At 39.5% G+C, this 14,397-nt stretch overlaps 1 protein-coding gene and 1 non-coding gene across 6 annotated transcripts in view; both read right to left on the bottom strand.

Annotated features, from left to right (window-relative positions):
- Positions 1–9,895: 9,895 nt before the first annotated feature.
- Positions 9,896–9,969, bottom strand: TRNAR-ACG. Its single transcript has one exon. It is a non-coding gene; the product is annotated as a tRNA-Arg (tRNA).
- A 1,499-nt stretch (positions 9,970–11,468) lies between these two features.
- LOC111449582 (F-box protein At3g54460-like) overlaps positions 11,469–14,397 on the bottom strand; it is a 9,794-nt gene continuing 6,865 nt past the window's right edge. For 2 of the 5 annotated variants that reach the window (XM_023089530.1, XM_023089531.1), the window contains exons 8-9: positions 13,748–13,862; positions 11,469–12,264 (exon numbers count right to left, since the gene is read on the bottom strand). In XM_023089530.1, the coding sequence (XP_022945298.1) occupies positions 12,097–12,264; positions 13,748–13,862 (283 nt within the window). In that variant the 3' untranslated portion in view covers positions 11,469–12,096. The remainder of the gene's footprint in view (positions 12,265–13,747; positions 13,863–14,397) is intronic. The other 3 variants (XM_023089529.1, XM_023089528.1, XM_023089532.1) reach the window with 3 other exon arrangements.

Consider the following 14,397-nt stretch of genomic DNA (forward strand, 5'->3'; position numbering starts at 1 on the left):
TTTTTTTTTTTTTTTTTTTTAGCGTAACAAACTCTCCCCTCCTTAGAAACTTTCGTCCTCGAAAGTTGGTATCTCTTGTAAGAGTTCAGGATAGGCTCTCCTTACATCATCTTCCTGTTCCCAGGTCGCCTCTCAGTCTCAGTGGTTACCTCGAGAAACCTTCACCAAGGGAATAACTTCGTTGCGCAGTCGCCTAGTGTCTCGAGCCAAAATTTTGTTAGGTCTTTTGTCGTAGGGCAGATCTTCTTGAAGAGGAAGCGTTTCATGTTCTATCACATGAGTAGGGTCTGGGGTATACTTTTGCAACATAGACACGTGGAACACATTGTGAATGGCGGTGAGGTTTGGTGGTTGAGCAATTCTATAAGCCACAACCCCAACTCTCTCCAAAATCTCGAAAGGGCTTATAAACCTTGGGCTTAACTTTTCCTTCTTTCAAAACCTCATCACCCCCCTCATAACGACTACCTTTAGGAACACATGGTCTCCCACCTCGAACTTGAGGTCCCTTTTACGCAAATCTGCATAGCTCTTCTGTCGGCTCTGTGCGGTGAGAATTCTTTGCTTAATTTTCTACACCGCTACGTTGGTGACCTGAACTAACTCTGTCCCAATAGTTGTTGCGTGCCTATTTCTTTTCAAAATACTAGTGTTCGACATCTACGCCCATACAGTGCCTCAAAAGGGGCCATTTAGATGGTCGCTTGATAACTGTTATTGTAGGAAAATTCTATTAGAGGTAGATGTTCGTCTCAGTAGCCAGCGAAATCCATGACATAGGCTTACAACATATCTTCTAAGGATGAAATCCATGACATAGGCTTACAACATATCTTCTAAGGTAGATGTCTGTCTGTCCGTCTGAGGATGAAATGCTATACTAAACCTTAGCTGAGTTCCCAATATTTTTTGGAGGCTTTTTTGAAACTGAGAGGTGAACCTCGTGTCCCAATCTGATACTATGGACATTGGCATACCATGTAGGCATACTATCTCTCTGATATACAACTGAACCCACCGATCCACTCGATATGTGGATTTGCCTGGGATGAAGTGAGCCGTCTTGGTAAGTCTGTCTACAACTACCCAGATTACATTGAAACTCTGCTTGGAATTGGGCAAACCCGAGATAAAATCCATATAAACTGCTTCCCATTTCCACTGAGGGACATTCAAGGGCTGTAGCAATCCTGCTGGGCGTTGTCTTGGGGCCTTTACCTACTGGCAGGTTAAGCATCAACTTACGAAATCTACAATGTCCTTCATGCCAGGCCACGAATAACATCCTTTAAGATCCTGATACACCTTTGTACTTTCAGGGTGGAACATGTAAGAAGTATCAAGGGCTTCCGTCATAATATCCTTCAAGATTTTCTCGTCCCAGGAACACACAGGCGTTTTTGCTACAGCAGGTCCCCATCTGAGGAGATAAGTACCCCGCTGGTCTTTCTATCTCTGTCTGACTCCACACTTTCCTAAGTTCATCAAACTTCTGGGCGTCAATAACTCGTTTTCGTAGGGTGGGTTACATAGTCATTTGTGTTATCTGAGCAGTACCACCTCTAATTACAACATCGATTCTAACCTTTTTCATCTCATCCTGTATTCTTTCCTGCTTGCTGATCATTGTGGAAGTATGAACAGCCTTTCTACTCAATGCGTAAACTACAACATTGGCTTTTCCTAGATGGTACAAGATCTTGATGTCATAATCCTTTACTAGTTTCTACCATCGGCTCTGTCTCATATTAAGCTCCTTTTGCGTAAATAGGTACTTGAGGCTCTTGTGGTCAGTGAATACTTGGACATTTTTCCCATACAGATAATGTCGCCATGTTTTCAATGCGAACACCACTGCTAACTCGAGGTCATGAGTGAGATAGTTTCGTTCATATTCCTTCAGTTGTCTAGAAGTGTATGCTATTACCTTACCTTTTTGCATGAGCACACACCCTAGACCTTTTCCTAATGTGTCGTTGTACACCATTCCCTGATCCATTTGGAACTGTGAGAACTAGTGTTGTCAACAACCTCTCCTTGAGTTCTTGGAAACTCTGTTCACAAGCTGATGTCCATACAAAGGGCTTGCCCTTCTTGGTTAACTGAGTTAGTGCCGAAGACATTTTTGAGAAGTCCGGGACAAACCTTGTAATAATATCCAGCTAGTCCCAGAATACTCCGTACTTCAGTGCCTGTGGTCGGCCTCAGCCACTTCATCACTACCTCTATCTTAGCTGGGTCCATTGTGATTCCTCTACTTGACACCACATGTCCAAAAAACGCTACCTCAGATAGCCAAAACTCGCACTTGGAAAACTTGGCGTACAACCGCTGAGCTCTCAGTACAGTCAGAACTTTCCTCAAATACTCTTCGTGCTCTGCCTCTAACTTAGAGTATATCAGAATGTCATCAATAAACACTATAAAAAAAAGTGTCTAAGAATTCCTTAAAGGGTTCATTAGTTCCATGAAGACGATTGGTGCATTGCTAAGGCCAAAGAACATGACAAGAAACTTGAAATGTCCATAGAACTTCTAAAGGTCATTTGGGGTATATCCTCTTCTCTTATTCTCAATTGACGATACCCTAACCTCAAGTCAATTTTGAAGAAAATCGTTGCTCCCTGTAGTTGATCAAACAAGTTGTTGATTCTCGGGAGCGGGTACTTATTATTTATGGTGACCTTGTTCAACTCTCTATAGTCTATACACAGACGCAGGGATCCATCCTTTTTCTTGACAAATAGAACAGGAGCTCCCCAAGGTGATACATTGGGTCGTATGAATTCCTTATCCAACAGCTCCTGTAACTGTTCCTTCAATTCCCTGAGTTTTGCAGGTGTCATTCTGTAGGGTGTCTTGGAGATCGGCGCAATCCCTGGTTCTAGGTCGATCTAAAAGTCAACTTCCCTAAATGGGGGCAAACTTGGCAAATGCGCTGGAAAAACATCAACAAACTCCCTAACGATGTGTACTGATGAGACTGTCTGTTTGTTACTATTGTCTAGGGTCACACGGGCTAAAAATGTGCTTGCACCACTGCGAACCATCTTCCTGACCTTTAGTGTTGTTATGACGCATGGGGTTCTTTTCAAAGTGGCTCTCTTATATTTACAACTATCCCCTAATAGGAGTTTGAGAGTCATTATTCGAGTTTCACAATCTATTAGAGTACGATCCTCGCCTAGCCAATCCATACCCAAAATGACATCAAAATCTTGCATATCGAACACTATTAATGCAGCTTCTATGACATGTCTCGACATTGTTACACTACCTCACTTAAACCTATGAGTAGCCATCAATAGCTCGTGAGCAAGGGTGGACACTGATAGGATGGTCTCTAAGGGTTCTTTTTCTAGGTGCGCAACTCAATGAATTCCTGAAACACAAACGAGTATGTAGAACCCGAATCAAATAACACTAAAGCCAAATGACAAAAGAAGGGTAGTATACCTGTAACAACTGCATCGGGCGCGTCGACTTGCCTAGCTGTGGTTGCATGGGCTACAGCTCGCCCTTGCTGTTGTTGGGCACCCCAACCTTTTTGATTTTGTATTGTAGGTCGGTTAGTGTTCTGATCTCTCATCTAAGGACAGTTTGTTGCAAAGTGCCCTATTTGGGCACAACTGTAACATGCATGAGTTCTTGCTCGACACTCCCCCTTGTGAGGGTGCTGACACTGAGGGCAATTAGTCCTGTTTTGTGATGGGGCTCTTCTTGACTGGTAGTGCCACCACCGGGTGGTCTGCTAGTCCTAAGATGGTTCCAATTTGTCTTTTTCCCCTGAGCTGTGATGTGGGATTTTTATGTTGATCGTGTATGTAATTTGTCTTTTTCCCCTCGGTTGTTAGTAACACTGAGGGCAATTAGTCTTGTTCTATGATGGAGCTCTTCCTCGATTGGTAGTGCCACCACAGGGTGGTCTGCCAGTCCTAGGATGGTTCCAATATGTCTTTTTCCCCTGAGCTGTGATGTGGGATGTTTGGGTTGATCATGTATGTAATTTGTCAATACAAGGCATATCAATGAGGGTCGCCACTTTGAGGGCTTCTGCATAATCTGTGTATGCTTGAGATGCCACATGCCCTTTAAGATCCTCCCTTAGACCAACGATAAAACTTTCGGCCTTCAGCTCTTCAAATATTCGAGAAAAATCTTACCAATCTATTGAATTCCAAATCATAATCCTCCACTGATTTGTCACCCTGCTTGAGTTCAAGGAACATTGCCTGCAATTTCATTTTGGCTGTGACCGGATAGTATTTGCGGAGGTATGCTTCTTTGTACTGACACCAAGTGATAGACTCTCCATGCGGTGCAATAATTCTTTGTGCACCCTTTCACAAGAAATGTGCCTCTACCTTTAACATATAAGTTCCGCAATGGACCTGATATTCCAGCGGATAGTTCATTTTTTAAAGAAGGTTGTTTCCGTTGCCTCAAGCCAGGTTTCTGCTGTGACGGGATCTATTTTACCACTTTCAAAGGAAGATGGGTTATGTCTCTGGAAGTCTTTCAGATAACGGGACTCCACAATCATAGTCCCTGAGTCTCTAATCCCTTGCATTGTTGTTTGTTGCATTGTCGTCTGGTTAGCCACCAGTGTCTGCATCATCTGAGTTATTTGAGTCTGATTTTCCATAGAGCTTAACATAAATGTCTGTAGCACATCCGTAGTGATATTAGCTGTTGGCTGGGTATGTTGGACCTCTATATTATTGGTGGGCACCGATGGGACTGCCTTGGGAAAATGAGCAGTAGAGTCTGTGTTAGGTAAGTCTTGGGTCATCGCTCTCCTTCGACTCATTCTTGATCTTGGTGCCCGTAGTATAGCACTCTTGTTCCATTGGGGCATTTCACCAACCTCCTCTTAAGGTTCAGGTTCAGATTGTTCCACCTAAGGCGATGAAATAGCAGTGTTCTGAGTGACTCTTCTTCTTCCCCTTCTGGGTCTAGGCCCGAGATAGGGTACACGTCTCTTTGGTGCCATTAGCTACCATAACAGAAAAATTGCGGTTATAGTTCATTGAAAGCACATATCCTCCAATAAATGTGCAATTATAACACAACAAATATTCATGATAAATTCTCTACACAACAACAACTAGCTCTTGACTTCGCAATTCAAATCCGTGAGATTGTCTGATCGCGAGTGGCATGTGATTGATGGGCGTGTCACAGAGGATACGACTCTCTAACCTAGGTGTCTGTAAGACCTATGTTTTGGTGTTCTATACTAAATTTGTTACGACCTAATATTTACTATGAGTCGTGATGCAAAAGGACAATGACATGTAGTGCGTATACATGAAATTCGAAGGAAAACATCATTTCAAAAATCAATCATATATTTCAAAAGAAGAGCATTTCAAAACAAAGAGTCCATATGTGACTATTTTATTTTTTTTTTTACATCCGAAAAAAACATGAAAGACAAAGTGTACTAATAATAGGTAAAAGACTAGACTGATGCCTTGGGACATGCTTTCCTCTGTGACAATCCACATCCCTCAATGGGCCCACTCTTGACACAACGCCCCTTCTGTGACAATCCACATCCCATATGTTACAACTCATACATCGTAAATTGTAACTCATACAATTTCTAGCATATCTATTGTAAGGCCACTTACATGGTTGCCCTTGGTCAAAATACTCCCTAATTAGCTAAACGTAAGCTCCCGTTCCTTGTGAGTTGCTCCAAACGTTCTCGGAGTTTGTTTCCTATCACATAGTTCACCACCTACACCTACGGTTAGTATTTTATGATTAAATTAACATTTAATTAGTAAATGTGAAATATGACCGCAAAATGACCTCGATTACTTTAATTGGGGCCAAAAAAAGGTCCGGGAGGATCGAAATGGTGGAAACTGGACCAAAATTGGAGAAGCCGAGCCGAATAAGTTGAGGAGCCATCGGAGCGTCTCTGAAATGATGCAACGAGTCGAGGGAGTGACTGTGCCACGTGGTAGCAGCACGACGCACCACGTAGTGTAGGTGGCGTTGGGTCGAGGCCAGTTCGGGTTGGCTGTAGGCGTGGGCTGGTGGGCTTCGATTTGCGGGCTGGGCCGCAGGCTAGTGGATCAAAAGTGTTTTGGATAGAAAGGGTTTAGGCCTGGAGTTCGCGGGCTGGACTACGTGTCTAGTCTCGAGTTGCAAACGGGTTGGTGGTTCGGGTTGCAAAGTGGGCGCGGGTCACGGGTTCTCGGATTTTGGGCCATTGTAGGTGAGCTGGACTGAAGATGGGTATTGGGTCGAGATTGAACAGGCTGGACCGAGACGAATGGGCTGAACCGAACCGGATCCGATGTTTCCTTTTTCCTTACCCGATTCCTACATTTTTAGACGAACTTTGTCTCTCCTTCCGGCGACATTTTCCGACGTCTTTTCTCCAATTTTTCTCTCCCTATCTGTCTGTCTGTCAACTTCTCCTCCTCCTCTCACTTACCAAGTTTCATGGTTGATGGACGTCGGGATGATTCCTTCTTCGATAATGGCGACGGCGATTCGCGAACGTATACTTGCTCTATGTGGGTGTGTATTAGGCCGAAGTTGTAATTTTAGATCTCTCTCTCTCTCTCTCTCTCCCTCCCTCCCTCCCCTATGTTGCAGGCATTCAGTTTGGTGTTTCTCTAAGGTCCTCAAGGTTTGGAGGGTCATGGGGAAGATCTGGCATGTCGGCGTGGATGATGTTGGATGATGAAAGTCCCACGTCCGCTAATTTAAGGAATCATGGGTTTATAAACAAAGAATACTCTCTCCATTGGTACGAGGCTTTTTGAGGAAGCTCAAACCAAAGCGGACAATATCATACTATTGTGGAGAGTTGTGTTCGTCTAATAGATAAGAATCTCTTGGTGTTGTCTGAGAACTCCAGCGCCTCGTCGGAATTCTCGGGCTCTAGCGACGACTGTCCACATAATTTTTTTATCCTAACGATATGTTACATGAACGGAGGTCAAGCGGGGCAAAAAGGAGCACTTCGCATGTTGTCACACACCTATGCATATGCAAGAAGGCTCCCCACAAATGATTATAGAATCGACTGTGGGAAGGACTACTCACACTCTCTCTGACACTGGCAAAATCTTGTTGGCTCAAGAAGGAACCAGGTGATCGGTCACAGTTGAAAGCGGTTGCAGTTTGGGAAGGCGCTGGTCTTGGATCACAGATTGGGTCATGGGTCGGGTCACCCTCTACCGTCACGATATGTGATAAATTGCTATGTGTAGTTAGTGACGGTTTCTTCGATGTTTAAGTTTAATCTATGGTGTTTAAAATTTTGTTTTAGTTGGATTAATTTGTTAGACTTTTGTTAATATGTTTGTTGTAATAGTCCAAGCCCACCGTTAGTAAATATTATCTGTTTTGGCTCGTTACTTATCATCGTCAATCTCACGTTTTAAAACGCATCTTAAGGGGTAGTTACGTACTTTTCCTCTTGGTTCATATCCCAAAGTTTTATAATTTCCTCTTTGTATAATTCTCAACATAAACGTAACAAATTCCACCTCTAAAAACTAGTATCACATCAGCAGAATGGATATTAGGATTATTTTATGCAAAATTAGGTGAGTCAATTCTATTCGTAGAATTCTAATTTATGATTGTTAGACTCTTTAAACAAAATAAATTTTTAGGGAGCAACATTAAACTAGCATCAAGGAGTCGTAGTAGTATCGACCTAGACTTGCCAAGTAAGTGGCCTTACTATTGGTATGGTTGGAGAAGTTGTGTGATACATGATGACACATGTCAAGTGACTTTACATGTGTCATATGTTTGCTATGTGTACTTTGTTTTATGGTATGATATGTTGTATGGTATGATATGTTGTATGGTATGATATATTTTATAGTATGATATGTTGAATGATATAATATGTTGAATGGTACGATAGGTTGAGGATATGATGTGTTGAAAGATATGATACGTTAAATGGTACAATATGTCGAAGGATGTGATATGTTGAACGATATGATACGTTGCATTGCATGATATGATACGTTGTTGATATGTACGACATGCGATGAAATATTTTGAGATAAAGATTTATGGCGTACAATCTCGAGACATGTTTTGAAGATTATGCTATAAATGAAATGAAATGAAATGGAGAAAAAAAGGAGGGGTTGTCTTAGATGATTTAATTACTGGAAAAAAAGTTGGGACTTCATGCATAAATGTACGTTACATGCATTGGGATATTTTCCCTTATGATGAGTACGAATGCATACATTATGAAGAGGACAATGATCGTCATGTTTAACATGATGCTACGATGGTCGCTATTCCTTCCAAGTGTCCGACAATAGCATTAGAGATGTTAGTCCGACCAGTACGAGGCCTAGGGGGTGTGCGGATCACCTGGTAGGGCATGTATAACGACTTTAGAATAATAGTAATTAGAGTCTTAATTTTAAGATTGTTTTTGAAAATTTTGACCTAAAAAGATCTTGTTTGTCTACATTTCTCTGTTGTTGATAAATTACTTTTTGAAAAAACAAAATAATCATGAACTACAGGCACATTATGCCTACATTTTTTTGTTGTCGTCGTTCTGTCGTTGTCGTTGTAGCTGTTTTTGTTGTTCTTCTTGTTGTGTGCATGAGATGGAAAAAAGAACAAACCAAAATTATCTAATTTTGGTAAGTTTGTTCTTTTTTATTTAATTGTTATTTTATTTGTACAAAAAGACTAAAAAAATAAAAATGACAATGAAGAGATGATCAAATAAAACTTCAAACCTAAGTTAAAATCTTTTCCAGATCTTCCCACGGTGTTGAAGGCTTCCAACAGAGTCTCTACTCCAATTTAAGTTAGTTTGCAAATTTTGGTACGCTCTGATTAAAGATCCTACAATTTTTTCTCTTCAACATGAACGTATTTTTATCAAGCGTCGAGTGATGGTCGATTTTGAAAACTTTATGTATATACCCTCCATAATCAAGCTTTCGCTCGCCCCCAGTCGATCTATGTCCATTCTCGATGTCAACAATCCATTCAAAAATAATGAGTCTTTCAGTATTTGTGGTCATTCTCGTGGCTTGCTTTGTCTTTCCTTCGATAGGGATATTTTTTTCTTTAATCTGGACTGAAAAGTTTCGTAAGCTCCCATTATCGATTCTTCACTATCCTGGAGATACCTATGACATTGATTTTTCGTTCACAAGTGCGGTTGGATTCGGATACGAATCAAATTCTAGGGATTTTAAAGTGATTAGAGTTGTAGAATTTTGGAACAGATATGGAGAAACTGATTTCTCAACTAGAGTGGAATTTTACGATTTGAGGAAAGAAAGATGGAGGAAAATTGAATCTCCTACTTATGGACGTGCATCAGAGTCACCTATTGCCTCTTAGATGCATCATGAAGGAACATATTATTGGTGGGCATACAAAGGAGGAACTAATATTATACACACATTTGACATGAGCGAAGAAGTTTTTTGCAAAATTTCAGTACCAAACAATGTAGCGGAGGAGTGTGAGGAGTATATAAGTATGAGGATTTTGAATGGATCAATTGTTATATTTCACCATCGAGTAACCGGTAATGAAAAATCCTTCGACATTTGGGAGATGGAGAAAGATGTCATTTCATGGTTAAAACTAATAATAATGGGCCCTCTTCTTGGAGTTAAGAAACCATGGTTGTTTGTGAATTCGGATGAACTTTTAATGGAAACGAACGAAGGACAAGTGATTTATTACAATATTAAAGTTCACTTCCGCCCTTAACCCATTAACGAAAAAGAAAAAATAAAAAGATAAGGCCATTCCATTTCGACAAAAGACCCACACCCAAGTTCCATAGCTTTGGGTCCGCTATCCCGATCATGATTTTCCTACCCCCAGAGGGAAAAGTCCTTCCCTTTTTGGCCGGTTGTGGGCGAGGAGGGATTCGAACCCCCGACACCGTGGTTCGTAGCCACGTGCTCTAATCCTCTGAGCTACAGGCCCCACCCCGTCTCCACTGGATCTGTTCCCGGGGGTACCCTAAAAAAAGGAACCTTTCCTCTCCCCAGCCATTTGCCATTTCGGGTTAAGAAGATGTGAAAGCGCCTCTCTCTCTATAAGAACGGTGCGTTCCACTTCAGTTTGCAAGAGGAAAGAGAAACAAAAATGAATTTTTATGTTTACACATACTTCTACTTCCTTGTTCTTCACTCATGACCAACATTCTTTTGTCGATCGCATTCGTAGATGCATTCAACTTTTAAGTTTAATCTATGATGTCTTAAATTTTGTTTTAGATGGATTAATTTAATTATTATTATTTTAGTATTAAATGTAATAACCCTAAATTTTAACTAACCTAAAGGCGCTGCCATCTTCCTAACATAACCTCTTAAGCGGAAATAATCATTTAAAAGTATTCATAAAACAATGTCATGGACTTACATGAGTATCTTCATAAAACAATGTCAATGACTTGCATGTTTAAATAATCATCTTTAAAACAATACAAAAGATATGTTAAAATAAACAAAAATAAAACAATAAAGCCCTATACGTAAAGTCTACGAAATTAAATACAACTACCCTATGCATGTGTCATGGTTTTTAATTGTGATGTCATTGTCATCGGTATAAGGGTGCCTTGCCTTTACCTGAAATATAGATGTAATACATGACTTGAAGATTTAAAGAAATACTCAGTAACCTCACTATTAGGGTTAGTGAATGCAAACACATGCAACTCATGATTTTGAACCTATCGTTAAAATCATCATAGAAGTGACCTCCCGTTCGGACAAAAATAGAAGTGTAGTACTTCCCTACACATGACCCACACGTGCGAGCTTGAGTCCACCAGACGGTTTGTACCCCCCTTGTGCCCATCATAGTCGGGCTAATTGTGTAGCCAAACGCCTGAAGGTCAATAAACCCTCGAATATCATGCAAGGCATAAGAATGCTGATGATGATCATCATCATAGTGCACACGTCTGTACTCATCATCATATGTACTCATCATCATAAATGATCAAAGTGTGAATTTCGTTTCTTCTTCATACGCATATTTGACTACAAGCTGTGCGGCTTCTTGAGAAGCATGGAAAGCAGTGAGTGTACCTATTGTAACTATGGTGCAGTGATTATGACAAAAAGGTCAAGAAAAAATAGTTACAAATCTAACTTCTCTTCAATCCTTTGTTAAAAGAAAGGGAGTAGAAAAGCACTAGCCCTGAGGTTATCCATTTCTATCCTTTCCTGTACCTAAAGATAATTCATGGTTCTCAAGAATATAACAAGGTATAGAGATATTAGCTTTCTTGTGATTTAGCTGGAAACCCCTCAATCCACCTTTCTTGGATGCTTGCCCTAATTTCAATCTCTTGCACACTGAATAAAGTAACTGAGAAGAAAGAAGATATGTCAGATTTTGTCAGGAACACAGCTTATTGATCAATATAATAAAGTTAAAAGTAGGGCCTATCATAATTTTTTTACCCCTAATTAAATCAAAACAAAACTTGTGCCTATCCATTTGAAATGAAGGTTTTTTAAAATGGTAAATTGTGTAGAGATATTCTACAAAATACATGACATCTTTCATTCGCACACCAGCAGTATTACAACCTCAATCAATATACTTCAATGGCTTAGCCAACTTAGAAGAGCAGAACAAATGGTAACAAGTGTACAATTGGGATTGTTTCCCTCAAAAAAATGTGTGGGAGCAGCTCAAACAAATAAAAGTCTAATCTTAATTCGAACCTGGCCCGCCCTCTGCTTCTAGCTCCAGGAAGGGCATCAAGCGAGGGAATTGCTATAACCTGCAGCTCTGTTGTTATCTCTGTCCATCAGAAGCTACTGCACTGAATTATACACATTTTGCATATCAAAGTGTTTCTGAACGTAAGTAATCACCAGTAACACTATGCTGATTGAATTCTTCGGTCTTCAGCAATAACTTGAACGGACAACAAAATGAACGTGCACCTACTTCTATTTCTTGACTTTATGAATAGCACTTGAGCCACTGCAGACCATTTGCTTCGGTTTTCCCTTCAAGTTGAAAAACTAATCTTAATATCATCTGTACACTAACAACAATAGGATATGTCAGAGAACTGCACTAAAACTAAATGTTCTCTACATCCTTTTTTATCTTAGGATTTGTCCTCACAAACTTGAGCTGAGAAAGATAATTGCTCCCAGCAAAATCATGCAATGAACGATGAGCTCGTGGCCCTTCATAATCAAGCTTGTCAAAGTCTTCCTTCATTAACCTTTGGAACTCATCAGTATCCTTCATTTGAAAGGGGACCAACAAATCAAGAAGAGAAAAGAGTAAATTGTGAGGCTTAAAGCATTAAAAGGAAACGCAAAAACTTGCAAGACGTGGAATGTTTCATAATAATCAATCATTTAAGGAGAAAAAAACAACTATAGAATGCGCAAAAAAGAGTTAGATAATGGACTTGATATGTAATATATACTGGAGTCAGGATTTTTTTTTTTTTTTTCATACCGAGGCAGATAAGGAAGTTAACTCTTAAAAATGTAAGATTTTTTTTATTGAACCCCACTGGCAAGGTAAATACCTTGAACATATTCAATAGAAAAATCCCCGATCAGCTGTTAGGGTTCCCCTAACAAGAAAACACAAAACAGAACTATATTGCAATACCAAAGAGAAATTACAATATCAATAGCCTTTTGGGGGGCTATCCTATAAAACACCGACATTTGTAAAATGGCCAAATGTAAGTGTCGGGCACCGATACACTCTGACACGTTGTCGACACATGTTTGACACGTTTTGCATGTTCATGTTTTAATTATTTTTTTAATTTTCCGACACCATGGGGACATGCTTAGACACAGTTGGGACATGCAAAGACAACTAAAATACATCACGTAGAAACTCCCAAGATTTAAATTTTTTATGGCCGTGTAAAAGAACGCCCAGTACCCAATTAAAGCCAAGCCCACTACACATATAAGCCTTAAAATATTACGGTTTCTTTCCATCATCTTCCAAACCTTCAATTCAAGATGCATCCACGACACACACACACACAAAATAAAAATAAAATAAAAAGCTTCTTAGCCACTCATCAACAACGACAACTGACGACCATTGCCAGTTGTCATCAACCACTAACGACCACCAGTGTAGAGGACAAAGAAGGGGGGAATACATAGTTTGTACAAGGTTTGTGTTTGATTCTACGTTGTATGGATATTGTTGATGTTGTTTGTATAAGACTTATTGGATATTGTTGATGTTGTTTTTTAATTGTTATCTTTTTAGTGAATTGTACGGATGTCCCTAGATGTTTAAAAGTAGAATTTTCCGTTAAATGTATTAAATATTCATCACATGTCAAGATATACACATATATATAAATAACAGTAATAACAATAAATAATGTGTCTTATGTGTCGTATCCTACTTTTTTGAAAATCAATGTGTTGTCATGCATGAGTTCGTGTCTGTGTCGTGTCAGCATGTCTGTTCCTGTGCTTCTTAAGGGCTATCTCAAAGTCTCACATTAGATGATCCCAAAGTAATTGTTGGTTGTAAATATGTTAATGAGTTGTAAAATCATTGAATGATTTTATTTTATTCTTGTCGTGATCCTTTCCTTTTACTTATTCCATCTTTCTCCTGTATAAGTAACTATGTATCTTACAATTAATTTTTTTGGAATATAAACATTTTATTCCATTCAAATCTATATCCAAAGGAGGATCACTACTACTGCTAGTATTTCAAAAACATATACCTGCCGAAACTGTACCATTTGCTGCTCAATTGTTTCACGCATTACCAAGGTTTCAACATGAATAGGACGAACAGCACCCATCCGATGAGCACGACTAATAACTTGTTCCTCCATGCTAAAAAAGCATAAAATAATTGAGCGAGTTACTATAATTGAAAAAAATCATATATCCTGAGTAGTTAAAAAGGAAAAATAGTAAAGCATGGCTAAAATGGATTAGTTATTAATGCTTTATCTTCTGAGCAATCAGAGCAACAGCATATAAGTATTGATCTATTAGTCGGATTAAAAGTTCAAAATGCATGATGAACTAGAAAGATATGGGAAGGAAACCAAGATAGTATGAAAGGAAGGATGGAAAAAATATCATGAATTAGCCCGCTCCTCATATAGCATTCACATCTTCCAAATGAAAGCTAGAATAAATTACAATCTTTTAGACTAGGCGTAGGTTTTGTGTACATATTTTGACACAGCCACTCACTCATGCCAAGGGTTGACTAGCATTCAGCTTTTTTGCATCCGACAAATTTTGTGTTGGGATTTGCAGATTTAACTTCCCCACAAAAAATATTACATCATGTTTTAGTTACCGACTTTATACATATATGATATATACTTCTTTTTTTTTTTTTTTTTTTTTTTGCATG

This window comes from Cucurbita moschata, unplaced genomic scaffold (genome assembly GCF_002738365.1).
Source record: "Cucurbita moschata cultivar Rifu unplaced genomic scaffold, Cmos_1.0 Cmo_Scf00011, whole genome shotgun sequence".
In the NCBI taxonomy this organism is placed as follows: domain Eukaryota; kingdom Viridiplantae; phylum Streptophyta; class Magnoliopsida; order Cucurbitales; family Cucurbitaceae; genus Cucurbita; species Cucurbita moschata.